Source organism: Sardina pilchardus, chromosome 10 (assembly GCF_963854185.1).
Source record: "Sardina pilchardus chromosome 10, fSarPil1.1, whole genome shotgun sequence".
Classification (NCBI taxonomy): Eukaryota; Metazoa; Chordata; class Actinopteri; order Clupeiformes; family Clupeidae; genus Sardina; species Sardina pilchardus.
Genome location: NC_085003.1, coordinates 14,730,965 through 14,749,392, shown reverse-complemented (window position 1 = coordinate 14,749,392; position 18,428 = coordinate 14,730,965). Strand labels below are relative to the sequence as shown.

The following is an 18,428-nucleotide window of genomic DNA, read 5'->3' as shown; positions in this document are numbered from 1 at the left end:
CACACACACACACACACACACACACACTCACACTCACACTCACACTCACACTCACACACTCTGCCCTCTACTCTCCCCCCCCTCCACTCTGTACCCACGCCACCCCACTCCACCATTGTGCACAGATTCCTTCCTTCACATTAGTCACACATTGTCAGGCAGGCTGTGTGAGCCGAGTGACCTTTCACAGGAAGGGCGTCTAGGGCACCATGACATCACGTCCTGCCATACTTCACTGGACGGACAGAAACGGGGGGCTCTGATGTAAATATTTATGACAGAGGGAGAGAATCCTGTGTGATGTAGAGACAGACAGACAGACGGAGAGTGAGAGAGAGAATGGGATGTTGATTAGGAAGGGAGGGAGAGTTGGAGGACAGAGAGGGAGAGGGAGAGAGAGAGAGAGAGAGATGAAGACTCTGAGAGGCAGATAGAGAAGGACAGGACAGGATAATGGAGTGTGTGTGTGTGTGTGTGTGTGTGTGTGTGTGTGAGTGAGAAAGAAAGAAAGAAAAACAAAGGGAGAGAGAAATGAGACCCTGTCAGGCAGAGTATAGATAGGGAATGATTCCAAAATAGACCAAGAGAGTGTTTTCAACTTGGACTTCCAAAATTCTTTCACTGGCACATTTTTTCCATAACTCACTTAGTACCAATGAACATAGAGAGACTGAGAGAGAGAGAGACAGCGAGAGAAAAAGAGAGAGAGAGAGGGCGGAAGAGTGTGTGAGCGTAAGGAGGCAGGGAGGAGGGGATGGGCGTGGAGGGAAGAGGAAGAGGAAGGAAAGGACCAGTGTGATGGTCATTAGGCCGCCCTCCACTTCCTGTAACCCCCCAACCACACACACACACACACACACACACGCACACACAACTCTAGGCCACGAAAAGCTCTGACAGGCTGACTCTAACAGGGAGGCTACACTGAGTCCACAACTGAAGCGCTCAGTTCACAAGTACACACACAGTTTTAGAAGACTGGTGGTCTCATTTTTTCGCGCGTACAGTATGTGCCGCTATCATGTCTAGTGTGGCCTTGTATGTATTGTAGAGCTGAATATATATATATATCTGCAGCTGAACAGAGTGCCTTAGTTACATGCCTGGAGCAGCCTCCCTGTAAATAGTCTCTATCTCTGGTGCACATCCTCTCATCCACAGCCTGTCTCTATCTCTGGTGCACATCCTCTCATCCACAACCTGTCTATCTCTGGTGCACATCCTCTCATCCACAACCTGTCTCTATCTCTGGTGCACATCCTCTCATCCACAGCCTGTCTCTATCGATGGAGCTGTGTGGTTGGAGGCGCCTCTCTCCCTCAGGACTCCATAACTGAAGCTGTGGGGCCACCACCAAGTCATCGTCTCCATCAGAGGGGCTACAGTACACCACATCACACACCGCGCACTCACCACACACCACCTCTCACGCTCTAGTCGCCGTCTCTGGTGACAGTCCCCATCTCACCACGGGCTCTATTAATGTACTCCGGACGCCACACCTTCTCTCTCTCTCTCTATCTCTCTCTCTCTCTCTCTAGCCTTTATCACGGGAGCTCAGTGGTTCAGGACGCCTCATAGTCTCTCTCTAGCACGGTAGGAGCCACACTAACTGAACCACACGCAGCTCACAACTCACCTCTCGCTCTCGCTTCTATCTATATCTCTATCTATCTCTGGGACTCAGTGGAGACTCCCCATTCTATCACTAGCATGTCTCTTGTCAGTGGAGCTGTGAACTCAACTGAAACCTCCAATATAGCAGCTACACCATACCACACCAACCATACCTCACACACCACACCTCACACAGCTCTAGCATGTCTCTTGTCTGTCTGGCTTCGTGGCGACTGTCCCCAATCTGAGGCCTCTCTCTGTCGGTGGTGACTATGCCATTTAGGACGCTTGAGCTGAGGGGCTGTGGAGTTGTGATAGCACACCGTCTCTTCTAAGACTCTATCATTGAAGCTGTGTATGATCTAAACTAAAGCGGCAGCTGTGAGGTTATGGATGATTATCTGTCCTCATATTATCTTTGGCCTCTCACCTCAGCTCTCTGTGTGCATCAACACGCCCCAACATCTCTCTCTCTCTCTCTCTCTCTACTGTCTCTATCATTGGATCTGTGTACTTCAACATCTCTCTCTCTCTCTCTACTGTCTCTATCATCGGATCTGTGTGCTTCAACACGCTCCAAGATCTCTCTCTCTCTCTGATCTCTAATGACACCTTTCACAATCTCATTTAGGGACTGTCTCTATCATTGGATCTGTGCAGATCAGGATGTCACCATCTCTGTCACTGACATCTCTTGAAACTCTAGTCTGTGTGGTTAACTAACAACACATAAAGCCCTCCTCTACAACTGTGACACTGTGGTGAGGGACAACTATCACCACCTCAGGCTTGACCTAACTCTAGTGTCTATCATAGGGGGTGATGTGGTTAACGAGCACCACCACCAACACATTACTAATACTATGGTTAAAGGAGACTATCACCATGTCATCTCTGGCCTGCCTGTTCCAAAAGCTGTGTAGTTTCAGGCCCATATTACACAACCGTAACACAGTTTCAAGCATCTAAAACAAGACAGAGGACGAGAAGAGAGACCAGCATAGCATTTCCAGGAAGCGTTTCAAAAGTGCTTCGTCACCCTTCCCCCGGTGAGGCTCGGCGCCCCGCACACATACACGTCTGGTCTGACTGGGAGTTAGCGCACGGACGGACGTACAGGAACAGATGTCTCTGGATGGCGACAGCGTTCCAGCACTGTCGTGGTGGTGGCGCCGGCCGTGCGGTGGCTCTTACCATATCTGCAGCTTGATTTTCTTTCCATTGAGCTCTATCGTTCGGATCTTGAAGTCAATTCCTGTAAGCACAGAAGGGGGGGAAGCCACGTGAGCATGTTTAACAAGGCTGCAGAGAGCCATCACATGCGCTACATGCAAATGAACCCAGGACACTCAAGGGCACCCAGAGATCCACATGTACGATCATGAAGGACTTTCCCCCCATTAACATTTAATTATTCAAACAAACAACTTCAGACCAGAGTAACAGCACTTGAAGCGATCCACTATTGCTCTGATTCACCAAGGGGATTTTTTTCAATACTTCAGATCAAACGGTTAAGCATACAGCCCACACACATTACACTCATTTATGAAGCCAAATGGAAAAAAAGAAGGCAAAGGTTACTATAATGCTTCATGTTTCATGCTTGAATTACGATCCATAGGAGAGAGTATTGGGTGTGTGTGTGTGTGTGTATGTGTGTGTGTCTGTGTGTCTGTGTGTCTGTGTGCCAGTCTGCCCTCTGACCTTTCTGAGAAGACGCCACGCTAGGCCCATCAACACTCATGTCGTAACTGCTATCATTAATGTAGAAAATGATCCAGCGTGATTTTATGCAGATCACTGTTTATTGTAGCCCCTGAGTCTGTGAAAACTCGACTCAGGGGCTAGATGATAGATTGCCGAACTGCTTTAATCTACTGGATTATTCAGAATGAAATGAAAGTTGACTTCAAATCAAACCAAATTAGGTATACAAATTGTGTGTGTGGGCGTTTGTGTGTGTGGGTGTGTGTAGCAACAGAGACTAAATCTAGAGGTGAAATGAAACTCATGACAAAGAATTGTCCACACAAACACGCACAGCAGCACAGGTGTAATTTATGCGTGCTGTAAACCGGCTCGGCGTGTGACCTCAGACTGGACTGAGCCGGGCCTGCGGTGACATCCTCTCTGAGCCCAGATGATGAATCGTCTCCCTAACAACGGCTGAAACCTCAAGGTGGCCACAGACCGATATCCCACAGCAGCCAAGATGGTGCTGCTGCAAGAAGCCATCAATATGGATAGACTCTACCAGAAGAGGAAGGAGCAACTGGAATACCAACCTTTGCCAAATGAACCAACTGCTGTAATTCAAATAATGAGAGTAAATACTGCAATACAGTAATTTCCTGTATATTAGCCACATTGTGTATAAGGCACAGTGTTTTATGCAAATTAAAAGAAAAAAAACCCATATTAAAACCACTGTTAATTGCCCCCATGTATTAACCTCATAGGTGAAGAAATTTAGCAAAATCAATGTAGGCCTATAAACCACGGCTAACAGTTGGGAAATGACAGTATAGGTGTCTGCAGACAGCACACCTGTAGTTGGCTTTACTCTTTATCTCATTCTTTTTTCTGCTCTTTTGAAATCAATCTTTGAAGTTTTACTTCATCAATAGTAAAGTAGGACATTAGCTGCACTGAGGCTATATGTTTACGCCCAAGTGAAGTCCACACAGCAAATCATTTCAGTAAAGTATGTTGTGCCGTACAGGCAATTACACAGAGGACCATAAACCACAAAGTGCTAAACCAGTTTAATATGCTTACCGAGGCAGTCAGATCAGTCGAATGGCTGTTTCTATGTAGTGAAGACGGATGGAGCTACAGTAAGCGTTAACCAGCCACCACAAGGACAGACCACGTGCCGTCTCCTGCCTCAAAATTGCTGAAAAGCAGCGATGAGGACGTTAATAGGGATTGAACGGCAGACGTATTGTGGAGTAAATCCTGTGAAAGTATGCCAGTCACACTGCAGAACTAGGCAATTCCCTATAGAAGCCAGCACATCTGTGCACACAATGGCTAGTGTCTCGCATCTCCTCAAAAATCCAGGAATCATTCAGGGGGTGGGGGTGGGATAATAGCAAGGCTACAATGGGCCGCAGAAGACGTGTTATTAGTATGTCTTAAGGCATCAGGAGAATGAATGGAAAACGATGGAAACCTGGTCAGTAGGCTGCTATCTAACCAACTACAGAGTTGTCTGCCTTGGATCAGTTTGTGCTGTCAAAAGTGTGAAGTCATTTCCCCCACCGCAACTTTAAATAACCCATTCTAAGAGACCGTTAGCGGTGTGAAGATCTAGGAGTTTGATTAGATGCTTCATTGCTCCGTGTTTAAACTAATGTGTAAATAGTGAGGGGTTCACATCAGCCTAGTACTGTAGTCGTGCAGTCAGAACAAAGTTCTTTCCACCTCTTTTGTCTTGGACGCTAATATTGCAGCCAACCAACAGAAGCTAAATAAAGCTCCAGCATCACTACACACCACCAGCAACGAAGAGGGAAAGACACAGTGGGCTGGAAATAGCCAGAGTATATAGGCTATATGACTCAAATGGCGAACACTTACAGTTCAGTCTTTCAGAGGTAAGTAAGGGGCTAATAAGGTTGAGTACAATTCCCTCTCACGAAATGCAACAGTGGCACCAAGGCTTTTAGCAGTGTAAGGGTATGGTTACGGGCCAGTGTAAGGGTATGGTTACTGGTCAGTGCAGGGCACCCACATAGGTCAACCTTCTTGGACTGAGATTTGATTTTGATTCATTGGCCAGTGGCGACCGTCGAGAGAAATCTCAACTTGTGCGCGGTGCGTGGTGCCCCGCTCGCTCGCTCACTCAGACCTGGTGACAGAGAACGAGGACACGGTTGCTTAACTGAGCACAGCAGCAGAGGAAGTGGTGAGAGATGAGCTCTCGGCTGGCCCACCTCTTTCCGGAGCAGAGGAACGGCCCGCAGCCCACAGGCCAAGGCCCGATGCCTCCCGTCCCAGCATCCTCTGCAGAATCCGGAGAACGCTGCGCGCGTCCGCATTCGCACTCCGAGTTGACATACCACACAAACTAAGTGGCTTTTTCTGTTGCAACGCTTATTGCATTATGCAGTGGGAGAGGAGAAAGAGAGTGAGAGAGAGAGTAAAGAGAAAAGAGGTGTGGAGAGGAGAGGAGAAGAAGAGCGAAGGGACAGAAAGATAAGAATGAGATAAAGAGATATAGTGAGAGAACATCAGAAAAGAGAAAGAGAGAACATCAGAAAGTGAGAGAGAGGAGTACGAGTAACAGGACTGAAAGCGAGAAACACTGAGGGCCCCTAATTTAAACATTAGGTGCAGAGCAATGTCTGTAAACAAGCAAAGTGTCTCATGCCTGAATTATAGTTTGCGTGTGACAAGTGGGAGCACATCAATGTTCACGCTTAAGGGCTTGCCCATGGTGATAAATGAGTACATTGATTTCGCCTACAGCAGCTCTACTGTAGTTAGACTTTGCACTTCGCCTGTCCTTCAAATTAGGACCCTGAGAGACAACGACATAGAGAGAGAGAGAGAGAGAGAGAGAGAGAGAGAGAGAAAGAGAGAGAGGAAAGGAGAGATAGAAAGTGAGAGAGATAATGACGAGGATGAGCAACAGTAAAGGAAAGAGAGAGAGAGATAACGACAGAGACAGAGCGTTTATGAGTCACAGGAAACAGACAGGGCCTCCTCTCCTGCTCGGAGGTGTTGTGGGGAGGAAGTGCGCTGTCCTGCCACCAGGGCTGAGGTCGCTCACCCGCTGGACACCGGGAGGAAGTCGCTCACGGCTGGACATGGTGCAGCGCGGTGCGGAGCAGAGGGCTACTAACTCTGGCGGAAGAATGCCGGCCCAAACCAGTTGAGAGCGTCACGAGACCCGACCCCACGGTGGCTCGTAACAGAGCTGCCCTCTGTTCCTCGAGGGGCTGGACTCCAGGACACACCAGCCCTTTCACTGCACGCCCAGACCAGCTCCCACCATGACAAAGGAAAAGCAAAACAAGCGAGACCCGCCCTGTTCGTACGGCCTTCACACGGGCACAGGCATTGAACGTCTCAGTGGTCCGGTCACTACAGCTATGGTGTGTCCAGTCGACACAAAGCGCCTTGGCTGGAGGGGGAAGTTAGTCAATAGAAAAGCCCACGCTTAATTTCAAAGGCCACAAAAATCATGACTAAGCAAAGGGCCAAGATCAGTTCCTTAAGCAAAAAAACAGCTAGTAAAGCCGACTGTTGGATTTACTTATGCTTAGAGCAAGACTTTCATTTCCCTTATGTCGCTTTTATGGTCTATCTCCTATGTATGAGCCACCCTTCACCCACCAGCTCCCATTTCTGGGTGATAGGTTAAATCCCGGGCTAGCAGGTGGAGTACTGCTCAGTGAGAAGCAACCCCAGCACAGATGTTGCTGTGAAGATAGCATTAATCAGAGGAGAGGGGAGGAGAGGCCCCTGGATTCTGACAGCTATAAGTGATAGAGGTATCTAGTGTTCCTTTCAGCAAACAGTACCAGCCGGCAGAAGAACAAAGTCCAGGATAGCGTCATTCTGAACTGTCAGAAGTTACCTTTTCATGATATTTTCCCTTTCTTCTCTTCTGAGAATTTTTGGCTTTCTATTTCATAAGCAGGAGGAAAAAACATATTGTCTTGTGACATCACTGAAAACACAAAGCCTGAAGGCTGCTTTTAAATGTGGCTCTATCAAAGTCTTTTTCCTATCCAAAAAAAAGCCCCCTATCTGTCCAAAATAACCCAAACCACTCTCCATCTTGCCTGAGGGAATGTACATACTCAAAAACATACTCTCTTTTAAAATGGAGTTCAGCGGACAGACACAATCAGAACTTTTTTTATAGGAGTCCACTTGAGCTTGTGGAGCAGGGATCGGCGAGCCGAAGGCGCCGTTGAAAACAAAAGCAGGGCAGACGATGACGTTTTAATGCCTCGCTGCCGTAATCAGGCGGAAATCGGTGACAGGAAACGACCAAACCTCTCCATCCATGCAAACACAAGATTAATCGCGTCAAACTGCTTGCCACTTTCTCTTTACAACCATTCAAATGACAGGACATCTTTGGACCTGAGCATGTGAGACGTGCCTTTTGACGTTTATAATATAACTCAAACAGAAATAGTAACATGGAAAATCAGGTAAATTCCCATGAAGTTTGTGACAAGAGAAACTGAAAGTTGGTGTGAACCTCCATTTCTACACTGAATTCATAAACCACCTGAGCTCTCTCTCCACAACTTTATAAACTATAATCCTTCCCAGCTGGCATCTTACATAAACAATGTCACATATCCTCTGATCATAACCATGGGATGGTCAGATCAGAAGAGGAAAAGTGGGGTTCGATTTGAGTCTCACCCATTTGGACTGGTTCAGTGCTTTAGTGGCATGTTTGCCCAGCAATTCACAACAGCACAGCTTTCATAAGTGCAACACAATCTGCCTATCAATAATGGATGCCAGACTTCACTTTTTTCCCTGCTTGCGTATGTTTATGGAGTATGTAGGCATGATACATGTAGAACTGGTGCGCCTTGGCACATGAGACTTTTCTAAATACAGTCAAATGAGGGCAATTACTCTGAGGAAGTTGGGGGGTGTGGGGAGGGGGCTTTCATAAACAGTCACAACACAACCACTGTGGTAGTGTCTGAAATGCTAGGCCTTACGAGGCTGTCTATTATGGCAAAAGTGGTACATAACAAGTTAAGTCTTACATCATTCAGATATCACAACATACAAAAGCAACAGGCCAAACAGCGCAATCATGAGGCTATCTGAGCTTCAGTAACCCTGTATTCTATGAATCATTGAAGCACCATGAGAGCCAGAGGCCAGACACTTCTCTTTACGCCATGTGGTACGGAAGTCTGGTCATAAGCAAAAGTCAGATGTGAAAAACTTATAATATCAAAAACATATCCCTTTTTTTTTGTCTTTCCATTTCTATGGACAAGAACTGACATCCCAACATGTAAGGTCATTAGGACTTTGGTCAGCTTGGATATATGATGATGAACTATATCACTACAGTAGGTTCTGAACAAGAACTAGGCTATAACACTGGTATCCACCACTTATAATTCAGAAGTTCAACACAAGCAGCTAGGTTGGCCTGTGTTATTTGTTTTCAGGCGAGTGGTGTCAATAAATGTCAATAGCTGAATCAATGAGGGGAATTCAGCAGCCAACTGCTATCCTTGCTAAAATATATACTATTCACAGTGAAAAAAGTAATAGCCTCTTCTGTGTTAGGTAAATTGAATTGTCCACAGACACATATAAATGTTGCCCTTCTGTTGTCAGAATAGGCTAGGCTAAGTCACCCTCAAAGGGTAACCTGTGTAGCACTAAAACATCTGTTCGGTGAGCCAATGGGCTATTGAGGATACAACACTCACAACATGGACACATTGTACTTTGTGACAGAAGAATGCGATACATAAATGTTCCATGTGGAAATCGTGTGTGAGCTGTAGCCTGATGTTGTAATTAATAAAATGCCTGTACGTCCTCTCCTATTACATTTCATAATTGCAACTACATAACGGTACTCAATAGATCACATGTTGCCTTTGCCAAATCCTGGTGAATTTCCAACCAATCAGTTTAGCTATGCAATAGGCAACTACAATGAAGAAGCCCTTGGTGCAGCCGTACCCTCCCACCCAAGAAAAGAACCCGGTGAACTGACCGATCGTTGATATGAAGGTAGTATTAAAGGCGTCTTCGCTGAACCTGAACAGCAGACATGTCTTCCCGACTCCGCTGTCGCCTATGAGCAAAAGTTTAAAAAGATAGTCGTACGTTTTCGCCATTTACCCCCCAGTTCCACCTCCTGCGAATGACAATCTAACAACAGGCTGTTAAGTCCTTTGACTGAAGCTCTGATCCAAAATTCATACAGTAAGGAATGAGGGTGGACCAATTATGTGACGTCAACGCGCTTGCGTCCTGCCGCGTTGGGCTGCGTAGGGCAATGTAGTTTTCACATATGCTTCGTGTGTTTGGTAATGTTGTTGTGTTTAGTGCAACCAACCAACATCCTATAGCACTTCTCCTTCTGTTTATTGTTGTTAAAATCGTATTTGTAGTGCAGCAATTAAAACATGCCATAACAATTAAGTGGGCTGTTTCAAGTTGATAACGTATCAGCGTGGTATGCCACTGAACTGTGATAATATTACATTACAACTCTAGAAATATTTTTTCATGTTCTGAGGAATTAATTATTGAGAAAGATACGAAATTAATTCGTACAGAATAACATGTCGATAAATAACGAGGCATGAAACATGCTGCCTTCTTCACGGAAGTAAGACGTCATCAGGTTGCCAGATATATTAAACTCACCGGTTTTATTGGGGATTTGTGTGAATCTATTGCAGTTTCGGTTGATATCCCTACGCACTTTCACAACTGTTAATCTGTTATTTACCTGCATTTCATTGACTTTGACCTTTCAGTTCACGATTGTTTTTTTTTAAAGAAATAATAGCATATCACTGGTCTACTTGTCGTTGCCTTCGGTGCTTCTCTTCTGAAATGTAGTGCAAGATCTGTCAAATAGTAATAGGCCTAACTGGGCAGCTGGTACCCTGAGAACTCCACCTCCAATAACTGAATTGTTTGACAGTGTTATTTTCATTTCCACTACTGCAATACTTTAAAACACACTACAGAATGCATGGCGCTTCATGCATAAATGAAATTCTGTTCAATAACATCTTACACAAAAGTAAAATGGGTATTTGCACATTTGGCCAGTGAAGAGACAGTTTGGGGGTAGGGTACTTCAAGGCTCGTAGATAGAGATAGATATACTTTATTGATCCCGAGGGGAAATTCTTCGTAAAACATCTCTACCCAAAATTGGTGCGAATCGTGTAGCCTATGTAGCATTTCAACAATAGTTTATTGGTTAACACGCTCTTCCAGTTGTTTAATCATAGTGTATGATATACTAGCTCATAACCAAACAGTCTATCAAACCTACAATCACTTCATTGGGACATGTCTCAACATGTCTGTGAGCATTGTTTTAAAAAGGATTGATATATCCACTCTTGGCAACCAACGGCCCCAGATATCCAACCAGCCAACGCAGCGAACTTCAGGTACAGGGAGAAGACCAATCAATCTGCGTATGTGAAAATCGTGTACTCGCAAAAATGCCTGTAAGTACAATTGTTATTTTTTACATTTAAAAAGACATCTGATATTATGACAATCGTATGCGTCGATAAATCACGGTCAGTACTACTAGACTGCGGTGCTCGTAGCGTTTTCTGTGCGCGTATTGAAAAAGTTTTCCTCTTATCACATGGCGCGCCGAGAAAGGCTTTGTTGCAGGCCTAATATTATTTTGCACATGTCAGTCGTATACAAGTACAACACTTCAAGTTTATAATTTGTATTAATGCTTTGACGCTTATGTTAAAAATGTTGTTGATATTTCAACGCCATTGTAAGGATGTTTACATTGTAGCTAAATGCATTAGCCCACCAGCAACAACCCTAACTCACCAAATGCAGGCTAGCATGTTCGCAGTGCTAGAAAACAAACATATGTTGTAGCACATTTGTTTTGCGATTTATAAAAGGTTCAGACGATATACTCAACTTCCTCGGTGTCGCGGTCAGAAAGTATTCAGTGATCGCTTGTTTTGTTGTCATCTCATTAATTTAACCCTTGCATCGCCCATCCGTCTTGTCTTTGGTGAAATTGTAGGCCTAGGTTTGGCTGACACTTTGGTTGCTTTTAGATCGAAAATGTGTTTCGCTTTCAGCCATAGAATGACGGTAACGTTTTATAGTTTTAGAAACATATGGGTATTTAATTGTAATTGTTTTTTCTTGTCATTGCACAGTTGGCAAAAGATCTGATCCATCCTTCTCTGGACTTAGAGAGAAAGCAGCACAAGAAAAAGAGACTTGTACAGTGTCCCAACTCTTACTTCATGGATGTGAAATGTCCAGGTAAAGACTCAGCTGACCATCTGACAGACTATCTTGAATTTCCCCTTGGGGATCAATTATCTATCTATCTATCTATTCTATCTATCTATCTATCAATCTATCAACCAACCAACCACTCAGCAATTCACAGGACTGAATCAAGTGTGATGAGCTACCTTACTGCTCCTTACTGTATGATATTTTCTTTCTCCACAGGATGCTATAAAATCACAACTGTGTTCAGCCATGCCCAGACAGTCGTGCTGTGTGTGGGGTGTTCCACAGTGCTCTGTCAGCCCACGGGTGGAAAGGCCAGGCTGACAGAAGGTATGCACCATTTGCACACACAGGGTGCCTCTCATTTGGTCTTTTATACACCCTCCCTCCCTTCCTCGATCCTTGTCCTCACTGATCTAGATAAAGAATGATGGGGTGTCAACATGGGATAGTCTATCTATCCAGTAATAGTTATAGATCAGTGGCAAGTGCAACGCACTTCGAGGAGAGTTTGAGAGCCACCCACAGTGGTGTTACAGAATTATACAAGATGGTACCCATATGTATACAAAAGCATACTTGATGAAATAGGATGTAACAAGTTACATTTATGCTTTAGTGAAACAAAATGTGCTGGAATCATCACCCAATGGCAGGCTACAATAACTGAGTGCAACTAACGTTACATGGAATACTAAGCATTTTCCCACAATCTGTTTTCAGGTTGCTCCTTCAGGAGAAAGCAACACTGAAAAGGATGATGAAATGGAATGAATGATCATGCCGGAAGTGGCATCACTGATCAATGCCTTAACTATTCATTGATTGCAATGAATGAAGTATTGATATGTAATTATGTATGAATGGTACATGGCAGGTTGTTTCTACCATGTCATCAGTCTCCCTTTTCTCAATAAAGACGCTACTATCATGCAAACATACATGTATGTGCATTTCTTTCAGTTTCATATGTTTTCTATGTGCAAATGTTTTATACCAGTTATTCACTATTTGGTCACCAACACAGACACATGACTTGATAGTAGTCTGCATATCGTCCCCCTATACCATCATTTAAGCTTTAGGAATCCCTAATATAAGATCTGACAATTAGGGAAAAGATACTGCTCTAGACTTCTGCCTGATTGGAATAACAAGTATTACACTCATGTGAGCTAAACAAGTCTGTTAAATTACTGAATCCAGATTTTTAACGATAGCTGACAGCTCATTTTACTGTACACGTTTCCCCTGAAGACTCGAACAAGAAGCATATGTAATTGTCAAGAGGGCATTCATTTGGTGTTAAATAAGTCTAGTGTCTCGGTTCCAAATGAGGAAACACCAGCTGTATGTATGCATGAAATCTTTTTCAGATTTTATTTGAGAAATAAGAATAACAATGTGCAGGTCAGTGTTGTGAGAGGAGGTGTTACCTTCATAGAAAGCATATAATGACCCGTCATCCTCAATAAAGGGCCTGTTCATGTGCATTTAGAAAATAAAAATACAAACACAAACACAAAAACTACACAAACTTCGGCATAACACAAGACCACTTACAGAGACAGGTACACCACACACAAACGGCACATTAATGAGATGCATGCAAAATACAGTGGTATCCAACTCCTTAGGATAAAACAAGACAATCAAAAATCCCACTTCCATTGAGGGAACAATAAATATTTAAATAAACTTGCATAATGACATGGTATATTCATGTCTCCCATTCCTCTTCATATGGTCCAGCATGTTTAACAGAAGTGGACAGGTGAAGCATACAGTATGATTTACTAGTGTACAGACTTGGATTGTGTGGTCAGTGTGAACCATTTAACGCTTCACTAAGGCTTCAAAGGTGGGAGATTTTTCATGGCCCATCCAGAAATTGGAACAGTGGTGTTGAGTATACAGGTAAACTCACATTACAGCTGCAGAATCTATGTATATATATTTAAAAAAAAAACAAAAAAACAAAGGGTGTGGGACCTGGCTGAACAGGTTCTAAAAAAGAATATTCTTGAATAAAAAAAAAAAAAGTTGCACACTTGTGTTTGGACTTTTGTGTGTGGGCTCTTCTTTTATTCAGGAGTGTTTTTTGACACCTGTCCAGCGCCTGGTATGTGCACGATGACCTCCTCCCCCTTTTGAACGTGATGAGGGCTGTGTACAATCACTGTGTTTGACACTGGACGCCTTGGCCCCTGGGCCCCTCTTCCTCATCCTCCTCGTAGGCCTCCCTGCTCTGCCTCCTCCGCTGGGATTCATACTCCACGTCACAGAGGTCCACCTCCTCCATGTCCTCCGAGATATCAATGTCGTCACGCTCCGGAAGGAGGCTCTCCAACTGAGGGAGGCGGTGTTCAGGAAGCCAGTTCTTCTCTGGGAATTCCACCTGGGAGAACAACAACAGAAGTGTTTTTTACTTTAGATGGTACTGCTCTTCCGCCTCCTTGTGATGCATTACTGCCAATACAATGGTGACAGTAACCCAAAGACTGCCCAAACAATCTGACAGAAACAACACTTGTACATCTGAAATATTACTCTTCATATACCATTCATTTAACTTCCACTCTCTTTAGTAAATGCTTCACAACATCTTAATAACTACAAGGCATGGCAGTAGCTGTTTTCTCCTGTATTTTTATTTTTTTCATTTACTCTGGGGTTTTTTTTTTCACTTCTTTACTTTATTTTTAATGTTGTCAATCTGTATTTCTATTTTTTTACAAAATCCCTACTAGGGACAAGTGTTGTGAATTAGCATCAGCTAAAAACACTATGATGCATTCATCAGATAACTTTTCAAGCTTGTCTATGTTTTTGTATCAGTCCCTATCTAAATAAACCATAATCATAATAATAATAATAATAATAATAGCACCACTATTACATTGATGAAGGTAAGATCTACATGTATGTATTAAGTTATAGATTTTGCTATGTTAAGTGAATCTCATATTACTAGCGTGAAAGTGTAGCGGCATCTTGAATTTCTATTTTTTTCTATTCACTTCTTGAATAGAAAAAAGTTGCACTTTATACACAATATCGACAGCTGTATACATACCTGGAACTTAATAATGAGCAGTCCTTTCTCAAATGGTTGCTTGTGCACTGGCATGCCTTCTCCTTGGACACACTTGATGTCGTTATGCTTCACCACTTCACCTGCCGAGGAACAAGTGAACATTACCCTCAACATCACAGGGTGGATTCCCAAAACCATAGATGCTAACCTATTAGCAACTTAGTTGGTTGGCAATGGGAAATTGCATTGCAACCAACAAAGTTGCTGACTTACAGTAGTTAGCAACTATGGGTTTGGGAAACGCACCCCAGAGTATAGCAAAAGGCATGCGGGCACACCTTACAGCAGTGTGTGACCTTTTCCAATAGACATTTCGCAGCACTGACATACTGCTAGTATCTAGTATAAAGAAAGGCCACAAGGCGAGGAGGAAGCAGGGCTTACCTGGTGGAGAGTTGATGATCAATGTTCTGTTGTCTAAGGTGTAGATGCTCTTCTTGAAGCCACAGAGCGCCTCCACGAGTTTGATATTCATCTTTGTGATGAGGTTGTCATCCTGCCGCTGGTAGATAGAGTGCTCTTTCTGGTCCAGAACAATGACGACATCACCAGGTTCCAAGCCAGGTTCCTGGTCTCCCTCTCCATGGAATGTGATTTTCTGACCATCTTTCATACCTACAGTGAGGAACATTACAGTTGTCACTTAACAGATCATAAACAGCAATTATTCAATGATAGTTAATACTGTCACTGGGCATCATTTTATTTCAATGAAATGTACACTTGATTAACACTTGAGCACATTTTAAGAAAAAGAGAAACCAAGCAAAAGAAACCAATATATTTTTCTATATCCTTATTATTGGAACACAGTAAATGTTTATACAGGCATACTCTGGGGGGAAATAAGGCTTATGGATACAAATAACATCTGATCACATTACTATACATTTACCAATACAAAAAAAAAGATTGAATTCAACTTTATGGTAGTTACAAAAGCCACAAACTACACGTGTCCAAGGAGAAAACGCCTTCATACCTTTGTCGATGTGCACTTCCAGAATCTTCTTCTTGCGCTCCACCTTACGCCCGTTGCAGGTCTTGCAGCGGTCTTTGGCACTGAAGCTGTCTCCCTGGCCCTGGCAGTCACCGCACATGCTCTGGGTCTGCTGGATCATGCCCGGCCCGATCTGCTGCACCTGGATCTGGACACCTCTGCCTTTACAGTTGGAGCACTTCTGTAGGGTGCCCTTCTTGCCACCATAACCTGCCAAGAGCAACATAGTCGTTAGACATGTTAGATGATGATATAATAATATTGCTACATTGAACCATCATTCACTTCTTAAAGAGAGCAAAGTAGACCAATTATTTGCATGGTTATTTTATGAAATATTTGACAAATCAGCGCATGACATGATGACAAGACAACAACAGTCTTCAGTTGAACAGTCACAATGATCACATCTACTGTGATGAGTCACATCTACTGTATTTGACAAACAGGTCTGATACCCACCATCACATTTCTCACAGATAACATTCTTCTGAAGGCCAAGTTTTCTGGTTGTGCCATTGTACATTTCTTCCATTGTGACACTGAGTTGGTGAACTACATCCTTCCCTACAAAAAAAAGAGATCATTAATTAATTCAGCCTTCATGGTAATTTACACAAACGCATAATCTGCTCAACTCAAACACACTCACTCACTCCCTACAGCCACTGACCTGACAAACATGGTCTCACGAAAATCAGCTTAAATATAGACTATGCTATTTTTGGCAAGGGAGATGTTCTAAATATCACTTCACAGATCTACATTTTTCACTACCCTATGCCTAGCGTTATAACTTATAATAAAACATCAATATGGCCAAATCAGGGTGAAACGACTGAATCTGTTACCTCTCCTTTCTCTTTGGGTTCTTCCACCACCACCAAAGAACATGTTGAAAATGTCCATGGGTGAGGAGGACCCTCCTGCCATGCCCCCTTCTTTAATGGCTTGCTCCCCTCCTTGGTCGTACAAGTCCCTCTTGTTTGGATCGGACAGAACCTCATAGGCTTGGGATATGAGCTTAAACTATGATTGAAAAAGATGCATCAGAAATAAAATGGCAAATCTACAAACCAAAGTAATTTGTCAAAAAGAAATGCTTAGAATCTTCACAATCAAGGCAAATTGGCAACATTAATGCAACAGTGGATGTAACGTTAACAGGGACATGTTTCATTTAATATCATTTCAACAAATCTGCGTGAAGCAAATCTAAACAATCTGTCAGCTACCTCGACACCGAAGGCAGTCAAAAGTGGCTAGCTGGCTAACTGCTTGACCAGCTTGTTAAAAGCCACTTCGAGAAAGTTCTAGGCATTTCTGTCACTGCCAGTGCAGCTGCCCTGCTAGCTGATAGCGTCAAGCAGCTGAACACTGTATGGAAGCAAATAAAGACTCAATAATTACCCTTTCTCCTTCATTGGGGTTCTTGTCTGGATGATATTTCAGGGCCAGTTTTCGGTAGGCTTTCTTGATTTCATCTGGCGATGCTTTGGGGCTAACGCCAAGAAGGTCGTAGAAACCGGTCTCTTTAACCATCTTTGTGCAACCTTGTCATTGGAGAAACCAAATGGAAAAAAAAACCCATGAATGATCGGAAAACGAGGCAAATGTAAACTTTAAAACTGTGTTGACATTCTGTCTTAATATTGACTGCTTTTATAGGCTGCGTTTATGTGCCTCCTAACGTTAACTTCAGTAGGCTAAATGACTCCAATATAGCCTATCATAATTTAGGCGAATGAACTGAAAACTGACATGTGACAGGTACAAGCCGAAATTAAATTTTACTTACTATATTTGCCTTTATCAAAACGCGAGGTGTTGGTCCGCCGTTGACGTTAGGCTACCTCTATTATCAGTGAAGCTTGATTCTCAAGTCGCATGCGCTTTAAATAAGGTCGTACGATACAGAACTTTCTGGAGCTTGCGCTTGAGCAGTGACCAGGCAGCGACGCCGGAAATTTCGCTGGGTGCTCAAGAACGCGCACCTAATCCACTGGTGTAGGCTACTGGTAGCCCTAAATGGTGACGTGAACTGGTTGATGTGGGATAGTGGTTTGAATCAGTCCATTTAATAATAGCAACAATAGTAGTAGCCTAGTTATAGGCATAGTAATAATAATAATAATAATAATAATAATGTGCAAAATAACCCCCAAAAGTTCTGTTTTTGTTAGAAAATAATCTTAGTAATGACATAATTATGTTGATGAAAAAATATACAGCCTACCTGTAGCATTTCATTCAAATGCATATAGGCTATTTGCAGTTTACCTGATTTTACTGCACTTCACAAACTATGTCAATTAGCTGATGGGTTGAACAAAATCTTCCTAACACCCAACTTGTTTTGAGATTCTGAGGATTTTCAGTTGACTGGAATTTTTCTAATAGACATGTCAAATAAATTGTCTGTCAAGCTCCACCTCATGGGGTAGAGGTGGGTTCTTTAAAAGGAAAATCTCAGCATTTGCATATAAAAGGCCCAAGCTCATTGAGATGCAGAGCATGTCCTTGCCTTAAAAAGACACAGACCCATAAAACTGTCTGTAAACTTTGAACTAGCCAAACTTTTACTGCATGAGCACCATGCACTGTATCTGAAAGAGCAGCAGCTCAGCACAAGTCAATCCGTTTCTGATGCCCCGATGAGGCTGACGAATCTTTTTATCTTCTCATGACTGCAGAGTTATGTGGTGACCCTTGGTGGAGCCC

The 18,428-nt window shown here is 43.4% G+C and overlaps 3 protein-coding genes across 3 annotated transcripts in view; 1 reads left to right on the top strand and 2 right to left on the bottom strand.

The window, feature by feature from the left end:
* rab8b (RAB8B, member RAS oncogene family) overlaps window positions 1–9,557 on the bottom strand; it is a 15,721-nt gene extending 6,164 nt beyond the window's left edge. The window contains exons 1-2 of the mRNA XM_062546694.1: window positions 9,350–9,557; window positions 2,812–2,872 (exon numbers count right to left, since the gene is read on the bottom strand). Coding sequence (XP_062402678.1) covers window positions 2,812–2,872; window positions 9,350–9,473 — 185 coding nt within the window. The 5' untranslated portion in view covers window positions 9,474–9,557. The remainder of the gene's footprint in view (window positions 1–2,811; window positions 2,873–9,349) is intronic.
* A 1,116-nt stretch (window positions 9,558–10,673) lies between these two features.
* Window positions 10,674–12,547, top strand: rps27l (ribosomal protein S27 like). The gene is made up of 4 exons (XM_062548267.1): window positions 10,674–10,832; window positions 11,526–11,634; window positions 11,830–11,940; window positions 12,334–12,547. The coding sequence occupies exons 1-4, from the start codon at window positions 10,827–10,829 to the stop codon at window positions 12,360–12,362; spliced, it is 255 nt and encodes an 84-aa protein (XP_062404251.1). The 5' UTR covers window positions 10,674–10,826; the 3' UTR covers window positions 12,363–12,547.
* A 418-nt stretch (window positions 12,548–12,965) lies between these two features.
* On the bottom strand, window positions 12,966–17,643 carry dnaja (DnaJ heat shock protein family (Hsp40) member A). The gene is made up of 8 exons (XM_062546575.1): window positions 17,506–17,643; window positions 17,118–17,260; window positions 16,559–16,736; window positions 16,170–16,274; window positions 15,690–15,917; window positions 15,092–15,322; window positions 14,687–14,787; window positions 12,966–14,008 (listed from the first exon to the last, which is right to left on the bottom strand). The coding sequence occupies exons 2-8, from the start codon at window positions 17,247–17,249 to the stop codon at window positions 13,787–13,789; spliced, it is 1,197 nt and encodes a 398-aa protein (XP_062402559.1). The 5' UTR covers window positions 17,250–17,260; window positions 17,506–17,643; the 3' UTR covers window positions 12,966–13,786.
* Window positions 17,644–18,428: the final 785 nt, after the last annotated feature.